General features: G+C 34.0%; 1 protein-coding gene, 1 long non-coding RNA gene and 1 pseudogene across 4 annotated transcripts; 2 read left to right on the top strand and 1 right to left on the bottom strand.

The window, feature by feature from the left end:
- Positions 1 to 1,005: 1,005 nt before the first annotated feature.
- Positions 1,006 to 1,452, bottom strand: LOC145131421 (receptor-like protein EIX2). Its single transcript, XM_079066105.1, has one exon. The coding sequence runs from the start codon at positions 1,450 to 1,452 to the stop codon at positions 1,006 to 1,008; it is 447 nt and encodes a 148-aa protein (XP_078922231.1).
- Positions 1,453 to 2,682: 1,230 nt separating this feature from the next.
- LOC145133478 (dirigent protein 22 pseudogene) lies at positions 2,683 to 3,721 on the top strand (annotated as a pseudogene).
- Positions 3,722 to 15,802: 12,081 nt separating this feature from the next.
- LOC145128272 (uncharacterized) lies at positions 15,803 to 18,048 on the top strand. 3 transcript variants are annotated; one of them, XR_013716775.1, is made up of 5 exons: positions 15,803 to 16,181; positions 16,296 to 16,404; positions 16,563 to 16,680; positions 16,768 to 16,893; positions 17,671 to 18,048. It is a non-coding gene; the product is annotated as an uncharacterized LOC145128272 (long non-coding RNA). The 3 variants fall into 3 exon arrangements; XR_013716774.1 differs by having other exon boundaries at positions 15,804 to 16,162; XR_013716773.1 differs by having other exon boundaries at positions 15,807 to 16,404.
- Positions 18,049 to 19,077: the final 1,029 nt, after the last annotated feature.

The following is a 19,077-nucleotide window of genomic DNA, read 5'->3' as shown; positions in this document are numbered from 1 at the left end:
AACAGTTTACGCGACATACATTCAAAATGCTAAGTCAAATGGAAAGACGTGGATGGGAAAATGAATTCTAAATGGAAAGACACGAATGGGAAAATGTCAAAGTTAAATGACATCTATAACAACAAACTTACCAAACATCGATGTGCTCAATCAATAACGATTAATATAAAAAACAGTGCATATTGATTACCGAAATCTTTATGAAAATAAAGTGTTTCCTTAGGAGGCGGCTTGGGACATCGTTAAAGATCATCCGAAATGGCATGACACAAATTGATGCTTTGATTAATTCAACCTTCAAAAAGGAAGAAAATGTTCAAAATTAGATACTTACAAGACTTCCTTCAACACATAACTTCCCAATGATTTTAACTAAGAGGAGCCAAAAAATCTCCGACTGAAGGGAAAAAAAACCGGTTTTTTCATCCTCCTCTGTGGAAGAAAATATGTGAGTAATGCGTCATAGAATGTATATAATTTTAGTTTAGGAAAATGACATAAATGCCCTACAAACTTTTTAGCGTTTACCCATTTAGTCCCTAAAGTTTTTGTCGGGCTTTATGGGTCCCTAAACTAGGATATGGTCTGCTCTTTTAGTCCCTATTAACCTGTAATATCCGGTTCAATGACCTTTTAGACCAAAAAAATTCACATTGTGCCCCTATAAAGCCAAAAAAATAAGTTCGGGGATCAATTCGTAACAAATAATGATTTAAGTGATAGTTATGTTATAAAAAGTGGAAATATTTGATAACTTTACGAAAAGCCTTATATAAATATTGTTATATCTTTCTTTTTTCTTCCGGTTTATTCCTCCCAAAACACTTTTATGTGTAAAGTTTCTAAACTTATGTTTTCATCAAATTTAGATGAATAAAATTTTAAGAAATATACAGATATAATCTTTGAGTGTATACATTTACTTTTGTTTGTATTTCAAAACCTAGAAAGTAACCAATATATTTACTCGTAATCGTAACAAAGAATTCAAGTGAAAAACTACAATTATGGGATATGACTTATGTACATGGATACGAGAAGAATGAAATTTGCGTTGATCCTCATTTCGTCTAGAAAATGATAATATGCATCTCTACATTGTTTGCTGACAATCAACGTGCCAATCGTGATCCAGAAACCAACATCCAATCCAACGATCATACATATCACTAGGATCCAATCAGTGCCATCAGGTTCGCCATGATCGTCATTAGCTCCCTTGGTATCATCAGTTTTTTTTCGGCAACCTGGAAGAGGATCCCTACAAAGTGCATGATTTCCAATGAAACTAAATTCATTGAAGGTTTGAAGCTGATGCCCTGTCGGGATTGTTCCTGTAACATGGTTGTATGATACGTTCAACAAACTCAGAGCAGTTAACCCAGCCAAGCTTAAAGGAATCTTTCCATCAAGATGGTTGACAGACAAATCCAAAGATTTGAGTTCTCTCATTTCATCAAAATTGTTAGGAATGTTTCCTGTTAATTGATTTTCTGAAAGGGGAAGAGGGTTGTGATCTTCGGTAAATTATCCAATATTTCCACTTTTATAACATAACTATCACTAAAATTATTATTTGTTACGAATTGATCCCCAAACTTATTTTTTTGGTTTTATAGGGGCACAATGTGAGTTTTTTTGTCTAAAAGGTCGTTGAACCGGCTATTACAGGTTGACATGTACTAAAAGAGCAGGTCATATCCTAGTTTAGGGAACTATAAAGCCCGACAAAAACATTAGAGACTAAATGGGTAAACCCTAGAAAGTTTGTAGGACATTTATGTCATTTTCCCTTTTAGTTTTGTTATTAATTTTTTGAAGAAATATGTTGTGTTTGGAATGTATTTAATTTTAGTTTTGTTATTATTTTTTTGTTATTTATATATGGAATGTATTTTCTAATTCTAGTTATGTAATTTAGTTTCTAATGAAAAAAAAAACCTTAATTATTTATTATTTGTTTGTTTAGTATACACATAAATTTTTTATTTAATAAAAGTTTAGAGAAGAGAGAAATAAGAAATAAGATCATTGCAATGATATTTAAGCATGATGTAGTAGAGGTGAGCATAAAAATCGAAATAACCCAACCAAACAGTTGTGACGAAATCATTGGGAAAAAGGTGGGCCGTTTTATATACGTAAATATTTAATTATATATTTAAGGAATTAAGTTGTTGAATAAATACTCACGTAACCTCTGTGCCTGCGGGTCTCCCTCTCTATTTCTAATTTTTTTTTTTTTTTTTGGAACGGCAAATCTATTCTACTCCTACACTACATCTAAATATCCACCTATGTCCTTCACGAGATTTGAACCCTCGACCTCAAAAAAGAAGGGCAACACCGGATACCGCTGGGCTAGAAGCCCTTTGGTCTCTCTATTTCTAATATGTATGGCATAGTCCCAACTCCAAATACAAAAGCAAAACGTGGGCTTCATTCTTTTTTTAGTTATATCCTAAGAAAAGTCGGAAGTAAAAAGTCCAACTCGAAGAACCTACCAAAGACCAAAATCCAAGGAGCTGCTTTTTCCTAAACATTTATTCTGTTTTTTCTGTTTTAGTTTTTAATTTTTAATGATAACAAAAGTCAGATGTTCTCATTACGTCTTTGATTTTAAAAAAAGGAATACTATTCAACAATGGTGTTATCCTATTAATGAATGTTACCCTCCACTTGATTCTATAAGAGAAGAAATTTCTGTCCCACTTTCTCTTATGTTTCCATCTTTTACCTTTCAAAGATCCCCTCCAAATCTCCTTCTTCAATCCCAAGTTTCTTGTTCAGAAACAAAGAATAAAATCCCTACATTTTTGAATCCTTAATATAAAAAATGAAGAAAGAGCATGTGATGTTGATGCTATGCACAATTGTCATAGCAATCCCACTGGTTCAGAGCGTTTCTGAAGGGCCAAAAGCAGTGCAAACATGGTTCAAGCAGGAGCTCCCACTCAAAAAACAAAAGGTCACAAACCTACACTTTTACTTTCACGACGCCCTGGGTGGGCAAGGTCAAACTGCATATCCAGTATTCCAATCAAACATCACCTCGACCAGCATTACCGGATTTGGTCTAGCCTTCATGTTTGACAACCCTATGACCGTTGGCCCAGATCCACAGTCCATGAAGATTGGTAGGGGTCAAGGATTTGCTGGTGCAGCATCGTTGGAAAAACAGCGGTTTCTTATGAACTTGAACTTTGTCTTCACACAAGGGAGGTTCAATGGTAGCACCCTACAGGTTCTTGGCACGAACCCTATCCAGAATCAGGTACGTGAAATGTCTGTCGTTGGTGGTACTGGGATTTTCCGACTTGCGCGTGGGATTGCCACTTATCGTAATGAGACGTCGTCTACTATTGAATATGATATTGCTGTGCTTCATTATTGAGCTGGTTTTGGCTCGTTTCCTTTTGGTCTTTTTAGTTTAATAATTTTTTACACGATGATACAATAATAAATAAGGCATTACAGTTAGAGGGTAAACTTGGAATAGATTCGTGTGTAGCTTAAGGGAAATGTTAAAGTACAAGCTTAATCTGTCGTTAGTTATTAGATGGAGTTGAATCGTTGTGTTGTTTAGTAAGCGTTGTGTTGTTTACGATTATTAATTAACTGCCATAACTGTACTGCATGGCAGTTACATATATCATAGTATAAATATGTAAGAAACAATCGTGTGTATGCTTGTTGCTGCAATAAATAAAAGTTTAAATTAAAGGCATGTAGTTTTGATTAAAAGAACTTTGTTGTTTCAACAAAAGATATTTCTATAGGCATCCCTCGATTACTAATTGTACTACTTCTATTATTATTATTATTATTTTTAATTTGTCTTTGTTTTTTTTTAATATTATTTAATTTATTTGATTTATTATTATTATTATTAAAAAAATATAATAATAATAATAATAATAAGCACTAATTCGAGCAAAATACAAAGTTTCTTATCATGCAGTATACAAGGTTTTCTCTACGGTTCATAATATTCATATGTTATTTTTCCGACTTTCGTTGTGTTGTTTCTTTCATTCAGACTATTCATATGTTATTTTTCGTTCGGACTATCCTTGTTCTATTTCTTTTCCGTTTGGACTATCATTATTTTATTTTTTCCGTTACGTTTATATCCGTGTTATTTTTTTGTTCCGATTATTCTTGTGTTATTTTTTTTCGTTTCGACTATCATTGTCAAATTTTTTCTTTCGTACTATCCATATTTTTTTTTCGTTTGGACTATGCATCTGTTATGTTTTCATTCAGACTATCTCTATGTAGTTTTTTTGTTCCGACCATCCCCGTAATATTTTTTTCGTTTGCACTATCCATATGTTATTTTTTCATTCGGGCTATCGTTTTGTTTTTTTTTTTTGTTCGAACTATCCATGTGTTATTTTTTCCGTTTGTACTATCATTGTGTTATTTTTTTCAGACCATCCCATGTAACTCTTCTGTTGTGATTTCGTAAAAAAAATACTTTATATAGATAGTTCGAACAAAATGATAATACAATGATATTCCGAACGAAAATATAACATATGGTTAGTCGGAACAAAAAAATTAACACATGGATAATCGGGACGAGAAAATAACACATAGATACTCCGAACGAAAAAATAACACATGTATAGTCTGATCGAAAAAAAATAACATAGATATAGTCAGAACAAAAAAAAACAATTTAAATAGTCCGAACGAAAAAAAGTAACACAACGATAGACATAAAGATACACAAAATGTCTATAATAACAATAACAATAACAATAACAATAATAGTAATAATAAATTATAGAGAAAAAGACAACAAAAAAACAAATAGTCAAATACCATTGTTGATGTGATTTATATTAGGGTAATTAGGAGTAATTAAGGATTTGGGGGTACAATTAGTAATGAGGGTTACATATAGCAACAACCATTATATATATATATATATATATATATATATATATATATATATATATATATATAGAGAGAGAGAGAGAGAGAGCTAGGTTCAAATGTTTCTAGCAAGTATTGTGTGCATGTATGCACCAATGAGAATTCAAAAAAAAAAATCATTAATGTAAAAAAAATGGTAGATGAGTCATTTTTGTTTTTATAAACCAAAAATAAATTCTTATATATTTGGTATATCCCTTAAATCACGTCTACTATTATTTGACTTATTTCAAACCATCATCTCCACAACCCTGATGCAAATCATCGACCTCTTCTTTTCCCTTCTTGATCCAACGCTTCACTTAACTTCTCCTCTACCGCCTCTGTTTCTTGAAACCGAAGCCTTTCACCCCAAATATCAACTTATACGCCCCAACCCCACTGAACCGAAGACTTGAAATATTCTTTATTTTATTCGTGGTTTTCCAGTTTTTTCTTCGACATCTCTGCTTTTTCCCAAATCGACGTCTCTCACAGGCGATGGTCCTAGTGGACGGAGGGTTTGTTTTTGCCAGTTTGATTCTGCCGTTTGTTCCCAATTTCACAGTCCTGAGGTATTGAAGGTTTTGTGTATATCAATAATAGGAGTATAGTATGACAACTATATCCATACTCGATCATGCTCCATCACTTGTGTTGGGATGTGCATCAATTGAGAAGGTTTTGTTTTCTTAATCTTGTTGTGGGTGTTATATACATTTCATATTGTGTTTATATTAATTGATTCATGTGGCTAATAATAGTACAAAATGAAATTTCTCAGCAACTTTCAGTTAGAAGGAAGCATAGAAAAAGATGTAAGTTCGAATGGTTCCAGCTCTTGTATCAAGGCCTTATAATGTAAGTAACATTCTTTATTCATGTGTTCAAGTTGATGAGTTTCAATTTCTCTGATGTGGATGCTCTTCTTTCTTACAAAATAATGTTTTCAAATCTTATATGAAAACCACGTTTCTATGCTTTATTGGGTCTGACATATATTTTTTTCTTTCGGTTATGGAATACAATTCTAGGTTGTTTGTGCCTTTTTATTTTTCATCAACACAAATTAATTTACTCTTTGAACCTTGTGCTATGCATTCTAAATCAAATATGTTGCTGGAAATTATATTTATATGTAAACTATTGCAAGTAAATCAAATATGGTTTTTGGCTTGTTTGATGATAATGTCTAATAAGTGTTTGTTGAAATGCCTGAAAGAGAATTTAAAGAATTTAACCTTGTGGTATGCATTCTGTCAGAATTACTAGCAACACATGTTTTATGTAATTGTTTAAAAAGATAATTAATTTGTCTGTGTATTATTTTGGTTCAATTTGTGATTTGAATTCCAATTTCTATTGTCCCTCGTTATTGTATACTTGAAATCTAAAATTATATTAGCAGTAAATACAATACTTTTGAATGTATTCTATGTATTCTATCAGAATGTATTCTACCAGAATAAAATCGATGTATTCTGCCAGAATGTATTATATGTATTCTGTCATATTCTATGTATTCTACCAGAATATATTAAGTAATAGTTAATTGCAAGTAACATGTTTTTAACAATTATTAGTTTTTGTTGTATTAGTGATAGGAATGGCTAGAAGAAGGCGTTGAAGACCTAATAGGAATAACTTGAAGAATGAATAAAGTTTGATCATACTCACAATTTAAGAATGTTGTTATTTTTTAAGAATTTTAATCATTTTTGTTGATATTCTTTTAGAATATGTATAATTATATTAAAATATATAAGGATTTTAGTCTGTAAGAATATGTATGAATTTGTATTTAAGTTCGGATGTATAAGAATATATTAGAATGTTTGTTATTTTTCAACATCTGATTCAAGAATTTTGTTTTTCTTCAATAATATTCTATTAGAATAAAATTCCCAAAAGAGCATCATTCTAACAAAAAATATTCTGACAGAATAAAATCGGTAAAAATTGAAATTGAATTAATTAATAAATTCAGATTTTTTTAAATTAGGAGAATTAATCATCCCTAAAAATCCGAAAATTTCCTTTTATAAATGTAGTTAATTGTCCAAAATACCCTTTTGCTAAAAATTGTGTGATTATATGGTACATGTTACCCCATTGTAATATCATACACTCTCAAATCATGTCCATTGATTAATTTCATCCGTTGGTCTAGATCTGTGCATTCTGGCACACAATACTTAGTAAAAACAAAATAACCTAAGCCTATATATATATATATATATATATATATATATATATATATATATATATATATATATATATATATATTACGTGCCTCCTAGCCAAGTCTGAAGGTTTACCATAGTAATGTCTAGCCTATGTTAGACATAAGCCCTTCCATCTAGTCTAACTCATGAAGTAGCTTCTAGCAGTCCGAGTGTACAACTCTTGAGCCAGCCCGCCTCAGGACCATCTTGCTCCCTGAAATCCGACCCGGAACATCCACACTCAAGTCGCCATGCTACAAATCAACACTTGCAAGTGCCAGTGGTAGTGCACGTTGTTGGATCTATATGCTCAAGAGTCGTTATTGAATGATATTGCTAAAAACGTATGATCCTATAGGGTCACAACTTTATCGAGTTGGCAAATTTTGAATGTTTATTATTAATATGATTGTTAATAAATATAATCAACTATTAAATTTGATTAGGGAATAATTATTGCTTTGTGAAAGAATAATTAAGGACATAAAAGTTGTAGAGACCCATTTTTATACGAACGGTGAATGCGGAAGTAAGATATCTCGAGATTAATCGTGTTTTTTGTAAGTATGAACAGGAAGAACATATTATGAGTTCATGGAACAAGGCTAAGAACAAGAGAGAATAATAATAATATTCATGAAGAACATGGTGGGAGAGAAACTCTCCCTGGGTTGGAGAACCCACCACTTTTTTCTCTCTCTAGATTACATTGTAAGAAAAGTAATCTTTAATCTAAGAAAAAGTGAGCTAGCTAAAGTAATAAATGACCAACTCTCCCTTTATATAGGAAGGAGAGTATTTACACCATAAATACAATAAAGGGAAAATACAACCTAATAAACACTCATTATTTGTGGAGCATTTCCATGCACCAACATTCTTTCCCTAAATGCTTACAAATGATGAGAGATACAATAAGTGATACAAGGCTATAATACAGTAATCCGACTAGCAAGTGTGGTAATGAAATGAAACCAAGTGCTGAAATGTCTCTGAAACTCTGAAGTGTATGTGAAGTCTGAAACTTGCCATGAATCTCTAACAATTACGGTCTTCAGCTTCAAAGCACAACCAATGAAATAGAAAAAAAATAAGATCCAAATCTTCAAACCAGTCATAATCACCCGAAGAAGGAGGTCACCATGAGCAAGTAGAAGATCCAATAAAAGAAACACTTCGGCTTCAAAAAGTCTGAAAAACATCTCGAGTTCTCGAATCATAATACAACGAAATTCTTCAAAGAATAACATGCTAAAAATGTGAAGCATCCATAAAATGAAGTCCGGATAAAGATAATGTGAGTCCAAAAACATGGTCTAGCAATGCCGAAAATTTGATCCAAGGACCAAAAATAAGTGCCACGTCACATTGCCAAAATAATCTTCGTCTTCAACATATCACAAATCCAAACTCGTGAGACCATAAGATCTTAACCGGATGCGAACACAAAATCATCATGTGGTAGAGTCCGAATAATAAATAATCTGAATCGGAAAACATCGAGTAATGCCAAAATTTTGATCCGTAAAGACCAAAAAGAAGTGCCACATCGCATCACTAAATAAATAATCGTCTTCAGAAGTCTTCAAAAATCCAAACTCAAACAATCATAATAACCAAATCCGGATGATATTCTCTCCCTATTTTTGATAACCAATGACCGGATATCAAAAATCAACAAATCATCGGATAGAGAGTGTCGGATACCAAGAGCTAACAGAGAAGCTCTCCCTAGATGTATAAAGGGTCTCGATAAGAAACGAGAAAGAGTAAAGGAGATACTCTTGCGGTCATGAGGAAGAGGGTGACATAGTTGCTGAAGCTGTGTTGAGAATAATCTGTTGTGCCAAAAATATATCCAAATATCCAAACTGCGGTGTCGGAACACTTGAAGTGGTCTTCAATAGAGAATAAAGTCCACATGCTCAAGATACATGATTCGTCCACCAAAAATCAAGAGCGACAAGTCATAAAATCCCATAAAGTGAAGAATGCGAAACAACTTTGTTGATCAATCGCCGTTGTGGTGCAAGCATCACAAAAAATAATATGAAGTCCGACTGCGGTAAGAGTATTCTTTCAATAATAACCGGCATGAAATGAACCAATGTGACAATCCAAGGTTCGGTTGTGGCAAAGATTGGTGTTAACAAAAATAATTGGTTTAAAAAAATAATTGGTTTTAATAAAAAAAATGGTTAATAAAAAAATTGGTGTTAAAAAATAATAATTGGCTGAATAAAAAATAATTGGCGTTAAAAAAATTAATTGAAAAAAATAATAATAATAATAATAAAGGGTTGAATAGAAAAAAAAATGAAGTTTAAATATAAAAAAAGGGGTTTAAAAAAAAGGAGGGAGGGCTGATGAGAGGGGAGAAAAAAAAGGAAGGAGGGAAGGAGGTGGACGAAGGAAGAAGGAAGGGAGGAAGGAGGGGGGAAGGGCTGAAGGAGGGTGGAGAAGGATTGAGATCCGAAGTCTAAGGAGAAGGCGGGTCTGGGAGGTGACTTCGGATGGGAAGTGGCTGCGGTGTGGGTCTTGGGTGCGGACGAGGGTGGAAGGCGGATTGCTCGACTGCTGATGGGCGAAGGCTGCGGTATGCGAAGGCTGTAGTGGAGCGTTGCGGTCCAAGACTTCAGTCGGGGCAGGTTGCGGTCCAAACCGAGATGAGAGCCTGCGGTCCGAACTGCGGGTCAGTACCTGCGGATCCGAGGCTGCAGAGATCCGAACCGAGGGCAGCAAAGAGCATTGATTGCGGTTCTAGGGCTGCTGACCGAGGCTGCGGATAGGGACTTCGGATCAGGGCTAACAAGGGGTTGCGGGTAGGCTTCTTAGGAGGCTCCGGTAGGCAGTTTTTGGCTGCGGTTCGGGGCTCCGAGAAGGGCTGAATAGATGACGAAAAATGCTAGTTTTCCATGAAAAATAATACCGCAAAGGCCATTTATTCATATTTTAATAAGGGAATCTTTTTATAAATCATTTTAAGTCAACATGTGGTCTTGGGAAGGCAAAAAGAAGAGTGTACAGGGGGTTTTTAGGGGACAAAAGGTGATGGGAAAGGACAATGTCACATGGTTTTAGCTTGGGAAGGCAAATAAGAGTGAATTACTCTTTACCCAAAAGAGCAAAAAGGACAAAGTGCTTTTTGCAAACACAATATACGTCCAATATTTCTTCAATTAAAGATCTACAGCAAGAATAATGAGGAATAAAAGTCTTCATACCTTAAGAAGATTTACAATCTGCTGGGTAAAAAAAAAGAGCACCACTTCAAAGAAAATAAGCCCATTAATTGTGTCTTCTCATCCAAGAATAAGAGAACTCCTGGAGCAAATTCTTCAACAATTTGGAGACCACAAAAATAATTCTCTTCTCCCATTTTTCTTCATTTCTTCAACAGCAAAAATAATAACTTTTAAGAACATCTTTTTCAGCAACAAATAGAACGAGCAGCAGCAGCAACAATTTATTTTATTAAGTAAGAATCACCCAGAAAATAGAACTAAGAACGAACTTCATAAAAAAATTCCGGTTTGAATCCCGAAAATTTTTCTTGCATAAACACGGAAAAATCACAAGATAATCACCGAACGGGAGTCGTTCCCTTGAACTAATCATGAGATCTTCAAGGTACTGCTCTGATACCAATTGTAGAGACCCATTTTTATACGAACGGTGAATGCAGAAGTAAGATATCTCGAGATTAATCGTGTTTTTGTGTAAGTATGAACAGGAAGAACATATTATGAGTTCATGGAACAAGGCTAAGAACAAGAGAGAATAATAATAATATTCATGAAGAACATGGTGGGAGAGAAACTCTCCCTGGGTGGGAGAACCCACCACTTTTTTCTTTCTCTAGATTACATTGTAAGAAAAGTAATCTTTAATCTAAGAAAAAGTGAGCTAGCTAAAGTAATAAATGACCAACTCTCCCTTTATATAGGAGGGAGAGTATTTACACCATAAATACAATAAAGGAAAAATACAACCTAATAAACACTCATTATTTGTGGAGCATTTCCATGCACCAACAAAAGTTAATTATTATATCATATAGTATGATTTAATAAGTCATGTATGAAGTTTTGGACACTTTGATAAACTATAGACTTACTAGTTAGTTAGCTTTTTGGTTAAAGAAACCAACCTACCTTTTTGTCCTCTTATTAAGACTATGTGGCCGAAAAATAGACAAGGCATGGGAGGTTTCTTGTTAACCTCCCTCGTTGTTCCCCATCCTTCTAAAGTGTAGTTATTATGTTATATTATTATAAGGTAAAGGCTTTACTTTCATATGATGGTGGAATCCATCTTCCCTTCCCTTCTTCTTCTTGTCTTTTGAAGTATTATGAAGATTTGGTGCTTTGAATTTCTTTTCTTTTATTGCTTATTTGTGAGAAGCACTTAAGGCTTAAGAAGTACTTCAAATACAAGATGGGAACTAGCATTATAAACAAAATATTTCATGAGTTTTTGCTATCTTCATCAACTCCCCAGTTATAAGTGTGATCAAAGGCTTCAGAGGTTATCTCATTAACTTCCTATGGGTATTATTATCTTTGTATATCATGTATTTAGATCCTCTTTGTGGTTTTGTTAAAAATGATATAATAATAAACTAGTTGGTTTTAAAATTCTTCCATTTGCCATTAAAATTGTTTTTATAAAAAGATCATTTTTGGTTATGAAAACTCATCAATGGTATAAGAGCCTCTTATACATGTTTAGGAAGATTTATTTAAGTGTTTTATAACAATTGGTTTTGGAAAATATGTTTGATATTTCTTTTCACAAATAAATCACCAAATATATTTTCTATGACAACTTGTTGTTTTAATTTTATAATTGTTATTTTTATGAAACCAAGTTTTTTATGCACTATGGTTGTATAAAGTTGTCTTAGAAAAACAAAGTGTTTGCTATTATATTTGATATATTTTTCTGTATAAACAAACCATTAGGACCTTTGTGTTATTGTCAGTTGATATTTATTTATTTATAAGATGTGATAGATACATATGTATTTTTTTTCTTTTGTTTATTCGTCGTAATAAGTTAGTTAGACTAGTTGATTCAGCTTTGAGAGGAGAGATAATTAGAATCAAGCAACATAAGAGGGAAGCATTCCATGCTTATTAGGAAAGATTCAGGAAGCTATGCTCCCATTTCCTGGATCATGGAATTAGTGAATACTAACTCCTTCACTACTTTTTTGAAGGAATGAATCCATAGGAAAGAAGTTTGGTTAATGCTTCAAGTGGAGGGTCTTTATCTGAAAAGACCCCAACCAAAGTCCACAACCTAATCAAAAACATGGTGGAAGATTCCAAACACTCGAATCAAGATGATGAATGGTATACAGATACACCTTGGGGTGTCAAAGAGGTGAATACTCCCCATATTGAAGCCCAACTTTCTAAATTAACAAAGGCGGTCATGATGATCAAAAAGACAAAGGGGGACAACCTACACCTCGTCCTTGTGGAATATGTACTCAAACCGAGCATCCAACCGATGTGTGCCTTCAACTTCAAGAAGAAGATTATGAAAAAGAAAGAGATTTTTTAGGCTAGTTCGGGCCCAATCAAAGGAGTTATGATCAATCTCGGGGCAATCATGGGTGGAATAACAACCAAAACATGTGATTCAAACAAATACCACAACACCATTACCAACCAAGGCCACCATTCCCACCACATAACTATTCACCTAGGCAGCTATATCCTCTACCTCCGCAACAAGTTGTTTCATCAAACATGTCCTCTGAGGACATTGTGAAAAGCCTTGCCACTAGTAGTCAAACCTTCCAACAAGAAACGAAGTCTGACATAAAAAACTTGGATCAACAAATGGCACATCTTACTCAATCCGTGAGTAAAATGGAATCACAAGGCAAATTACCATCTTAAACTGAAAATACCTCACAACACAATGCATGTGGTATTATCTTGAGAGATGGAGAAAGTTGTCAAAGAAGATGAAAATAAAGACATTTCAAAGACAAAGAAGCCAATTGACACCGAGCACAAAGTCACTCCAGCCTCATTTCCTTCGAGACTAGCAAGCACAAAAAGAGAGGGAGTAGATGATGAAATCATAGCGATGTTCCGAAAAGTTGAAATAAGAATCCACCTTTTAGATGCTTTTAAACAAGTTCCTAAATATGATACGTTCCTTAAGGAACTTTACACATCTAAGAAAAATCTTAAAGGAAATCAAACAATAAAATTATGGGGAAATGTGTCGGCTGTGTTACAAAAACGTTTACCCAAAAAATGAAAGGACTCGAGTGTATTCACGGTTCCTTGTAAAATGGGTAATATTTTTGTACCACATGCTATGTTAGATATCAGAGCATCAATTAATGTCTTGCCTTACTCAAGTTACAAAACAATGAGGATTGGGCCTTTGACCAAAACCGGATTCATAATACAACTTACCAACCAATCTATAGTACACCCAAAAGGTGTATTAAAGGACGTGTTAGTGCAACTTAATGAACTTGTATTTCTCGTTGATTTCTATGTATTGGATATGGGTGATGAAAACTCCCAACAATCGAGTTCCATACTTTTGGGGAGACCCTTCATGAGTACCGCAAATACAAAGATAGATGATGCCAATGGTACTTTGTTTATTGAATTCAATGGTGATGTGATCAACTTTAACATCTTTCAAGCTATGTATTATCCTAATGATATTCATTCTTTAAACTTCATAGATGTTATCGACCCATGTACTAATGATTATTTTGAAATTTCTATCCAAGATGTGCTAACCACCATCTTGAGCTAGCATATTGATGAGATAGGGATAAAAAACTTAGCTAAGAAGTACACTTTGGAGGACGAGATGATTGAAATGATCAATTCCTTGGAAAAAAAGGCAAGCTATGAGAGTTGAACCACCACGCATGAAGCTCACAAATTTTGACCCAAAAATCCTTCCTTCCATAGTGTAACGCTTGGTCTAGGTATCATTTATGTCTCAACATTTTAGGGTTTTGGGCTGGAGCTCGACGAGTTGGGGAGCTCCAACTCGTCGTGTAGGGATTTTTTTTGGACGCGGTGTTAAGGACTCAACTCGACGAGTAGATGCTGGAAAGGAAAACCCTAATTTTTAGGGTTTTCACCCTATTTAAAGGCCTTAAGCCTCATTGTTAGCCTCCCTTATCGTCCCCTTTGTCCAGAGAAATCCTAGTTCGTGCTTTTCCTACCATTTTGAGTGTTTGAGAGCTTAAAGAGTGCCTTTTGGTGTTTGTTTGAAGAAGCTTGAAGTAGGAGGTGCATAGCTGAAGGGAGAGGATGTAGATTTGGTGTCTTCTCTGTTGTAGCATCCATATTGATGTATAAAGTTGATACATTGGTCATTTATTTGCTAGATCTCTTCATTTAGGAGTTTATGGTCATTATTAGCTTATTTTGGGATCATTCTTGGATTAGAGCATGTCATGAAGCTATGACTTCAGATATAGACATCTGATGGCCTCTTTTGACTTAAAGTCGCCATCTTTATTAAGTCTTAGCCCTCCTTCATGACCTAAATCCCTTAATAAGCTATGATTGAGTGTTTTATCCCCCTTAATGTCATGCATGGACGTAAAGTCAGCAACTTTACATAGTATCTCAGCCCTAGGGGATCAGATCCATAGTTTAGAGCTTTAGACTCGCTTAGAAAGTGGCCGAATGAGTTAAGACTGGGAAAACTCGACGAGTTGCTTTTCCAACTCGGCGAGTTGGCCTGGGGTTTCCCTGATCTTCTAGACATTGCTCGAACTCGGCGAGTTGCTGTAATAACTTGGCGAGTTGACTAGAGTTTTTCCCGGGTTTCCTGAGAACTGAAGGAACTCGACGAGTCAACAAGTGCACTTGAAGAGTTGGGTCAACATGGACTGTTAACCTTGACTGTGGACTTTGACTTTGACCATGTTTGACCAAGTTTGCCTTTAAGGGTATCTTTATTAATTCGGGGTTTTGTTAAAGTTAGTCGCAGGGTGGTTGTAGGCGCTTGAGTTCGGAGTTGTGAGTTGGAATTTGATCTTACCAGTTCAACATTTCTTGAGAGATGAGTCTCCTCACCATACCAATGGGTCGAAGGCACCAAGGCCGACCCATTTTATGATATGTGGTACCTAGTTTATTTAGTGGTATGTGGTATACTATGGTATGTGCTATGTGGTATGCTAGTTGTCTCTATGATACTTGCCTGAAAGACCATGGGGGAGCCCATGGAACTTCGATATCAGACCATGTGGGGGAGCCCATGACATTCCAGGTAAAGATCATGGGGGGAGCCCATGACACTTGGATATCAGACCATGTGGGGGAGCCCATGGCTTTCCAGGTAAAGACCATGGGGGAACCCATGACACATAGGTGTAAGACCTTGGAAGGAGCCCACGACATCCTGAAGTAAGACCATGGGGGGAGCCAACGGCATCCATATATGTTATATGCATGGCTTATGTGATTGATATGGATTATATGATTATGTGGTGTATGCTCTGTGGAACTCAGTAAGCATTAGCTTACAAATTATTAATACTATTGACGACGGTGAGTGGAAAAACCGTCGTCCAAATCGTAGCCCTTAAAACTCCTACAACTTTCAATCAAAGCCGCATAAACTCCAATTCGGCGGTTGTTTGCAGTTCATTCGATCTGTTACTGCTTCTTTTACCCACAATTGTGTCCATGCCTCTTTATTTAGCAGTTATCGGAGGTTACTTCAGCTTTCTGTCTTCAGGTCCCCACGATTCCTCCTTCTTCTCTCCACTTCCTTAGAGTCGGCCGTTCTGCGCTAACCACGTCCTACAAATCGGGCCTATCTTCCGGTGGTCCCCATCTATATAAGAGTTCAATCTCAGCCTAATTTCTTCAATCGTTTCAACATTTGCTTCAAGAGACGGCTAATCTTGAACCACAAATCAGCGTTTTCCTCCAAGGTTTTAGTTGGAGTGTAATTCTCCTAACAACTCCTTGAAATTGAGAAGCGGCTTCTATATAAATCAAGTAGAGTTCGTTGTGTATTGTGTGTTTCTATTAATCTTCTTGCCCTAATTTTTTGTTTAAAGATGGTGATTTATGATAGTTTGTGTAACAATGCGTACTCTAGAATCTTACTTATGATCTTTTTTTTCCACAGGTTGAAGACGAATCACCTGATGATGAATCCTATGAAGTCTGGATGGTCGATTCATTTGCTGAAAGTCAACTCTAACTTACGTTTCCTTTTAATTTTCTACTGATAATTGGTAAATTTCCATAATCTTCTCCTATTCAATTCTCTTGACGTCGCCTTCTTCCTCAAATCCAGGGCATTTGCTTGGTGGAATACACCTACCTACCAAAACATATTCATTGAGCATTGCTTGTGTATTCATCTTTAATTTGATGATTTGCTCCCTTTTAGGGCTCAACTTTGGAGCTTGGCCATGAAAATGATGTAACATGCGTGGGTTTTAGGGTCACTAAGCTTGGGGTTGGAGCTTAGTCTTGGAGTGATACATGGAACAATTTTGTATGGGATGGTAAGTACAATAAATTTTTAAATGGCGATAATCATACATTATGCTTATTGATCTTGCACTTGTTTCATTCTTGTGATGTACGTGAAGATGAAAAGGGGTGAAGTTTTTAGGGAAAAGTTTGCTGGCAATCAAGTTGATCCATCAGATGGAGCTCTGAAGGCAGAGACTAAACAAATAAAATTGCTCAACAACTGAAGAGCATAACAATTTCTGGTTCAAGTTCCATCCTTCAACCTTTTTTCATTTATATGCACATTTATAGTTTTTAACTCTTTCCATGTTAAATCCCGGTCTCTATTATGCATAGGTATGGTTTGGTATCATGGAACCTGGGAAGGAATGAAGCATTCCAATGCTAAGCTAGCGTAGTCTTAGGGTCAAAAAAGGAAACTATATTGAATTTGAGTTGATCTAATTTTACCTAAATATGGGTAATCTTAGATGTTGCATTTGATTATTTTATATTTGTACATAGAAACCAACTGGGCTAGATCCAAACAGCATAGAGAAATATGACAAACCTCTGATGTTATTAGGATTTAAGTTTTTCCACTATAAGTTGGAAAACTCACGTCAAACAAGCAATTTGCATTTTTATTTATATATATAAGAACAAAAAGTTAAGTTTGTTCATCATATACTGGATTAGAACACTTTTCAAATGTCTTAGCATCACAACCACATAGTTTTCATTAGTTTGAGTTCTGTTGTAAGGCAACTTTTAAAAGAACTATGGGTCACTGAAGATGATCAACTAGGTGTTTGTAAAGCTATTTTTTTTTCGTTTATGTATGTTTAACAATGTGTCTATATGTTTAATTATGTGTTAACAGTCTCATGTTTGGGTAATTTTCATATGAAATAATCAAATATTATGTTCATTTAAGCCATTAATCATATTGTGATTTAAAACTTGTTTTTAATGGTGACGTGCTAGATGTTTGTGTGCATGTGTCGAACTAAGAATGTGATTTTTTTTGTGTTTTTCAGGTTGAGATAAAGAGATGGGAATGTAAAAATGTACAAAAAAATTATTCACCACCAGCTTCACCTCAGCTAGATCTGATCACGATTGCAATCTCTTACTCTTACAAATACCCAACATTTAGTTATGGCTAATTATGTGAGATCATTTCGTTTTTCAGAACTCCAAATGTAAAGAAGAATGTGTGTACCAATGTGGTTAATTAGTTTTACTTTTAGTTTGTGAGTTTTTAGATCTGAAAATATGTATTGTGAGTTGTGAGTTTTTAATTTTGTATGTATTATGTGCAAGACTAAATGGATTGATGCTCAATTGTTGTAGATATGTTGTATTTTTTTTAAAGTGAAGATGCAAAAAACCATGTTGGTTTGTGTTTTGCTGCAGCTTGATGTTTGATTGTATATGTTGTTGCTTGTGAATCAGATGTGGATTTCAAAGGGACAATACGATTTTGTTGCTTTTATAAAAGCCTTAGTGGTAAAAATATTTTTTTTTTCTTATCTAACACATTTTACTCCATTTTGTTTATATATGTTAGTTTGTCATATTATATTATGCTTGGCTTTGATAATACTATATAATACATAAGTTTGGTATGTTAAAAATAGATTAACAAATACTATAATTTCATTTGTTATTCTGTGCATATATATACTTTTTATATTATTAGTAAGCATCATGATGTAGGAGATTACATAACTTTGTATTTATATTTGATTAAAAGCGGATACATGTTTTATTAAATAAAATAAAAAAAAAACATATAAATGATCACAACTTAAAAGATGCAATAGACGTTAATTGATATTTTAAAATTACACGTATTTCTTTTTATATTTGATATACTATAACTTATAACATTTACAAAATAACTAAATTCTAACATTTGATACAATATAAAAATTAAATCTAATTTAACATATTGTATAAATAAATAATTTAAATAACACACAATGCTTTAGCAAAATTTATATTCTCCTAACTATTGCAAAATAAATCGATTTATAAAAAACTAAAACTTGATACAAATATTTCTTCTTTTCATTCTCATTTTAAATATTATAAAATTGTCCTAATTTAGTATCTCCAAATACCAACCAAGTAAAAAAAATGTTTTCAATTAGGTTTCTTAATATTTTTTTAGCATGACCATCATCTATCATATGATTATTGTATCAGAAATATAAGATCCATACACGTCCACTACATTAATTATCATGATTATTGTATGGAAGATATAACATCCAATAGAGAACACTCAACATCTTACATGTGTTAAGGTATTTATGAGTTCATACATATTTGACTTTTTCTTATATAATTTCTATAATATATATTTATTTTAAATTTTTTTATAAAATTAAGATTAAAATAAACACTACATTTCTATGATATTAAAAAGGTTGAAAATA

The sequence above is a fragment of the Lactuca virosa genome, chromosome 8 (genome assembly GCF_052849685.1).
Source record: "Lactuca virosa cultivar CGN04683 chromosome 8, Lactuca_virosa_CGN04683_v6, whole genome shotgun sequence".
Taxonomy (NCBI): Eukaryota; Viridiplantae; Streptophyta; class Magnoliopsida; order Asterales; family Asteraceae; genus Lactuca; species Lactuca virosa.
This window is presented reverse-complemented; position numbering and strand designations above follow the sequence as displayed.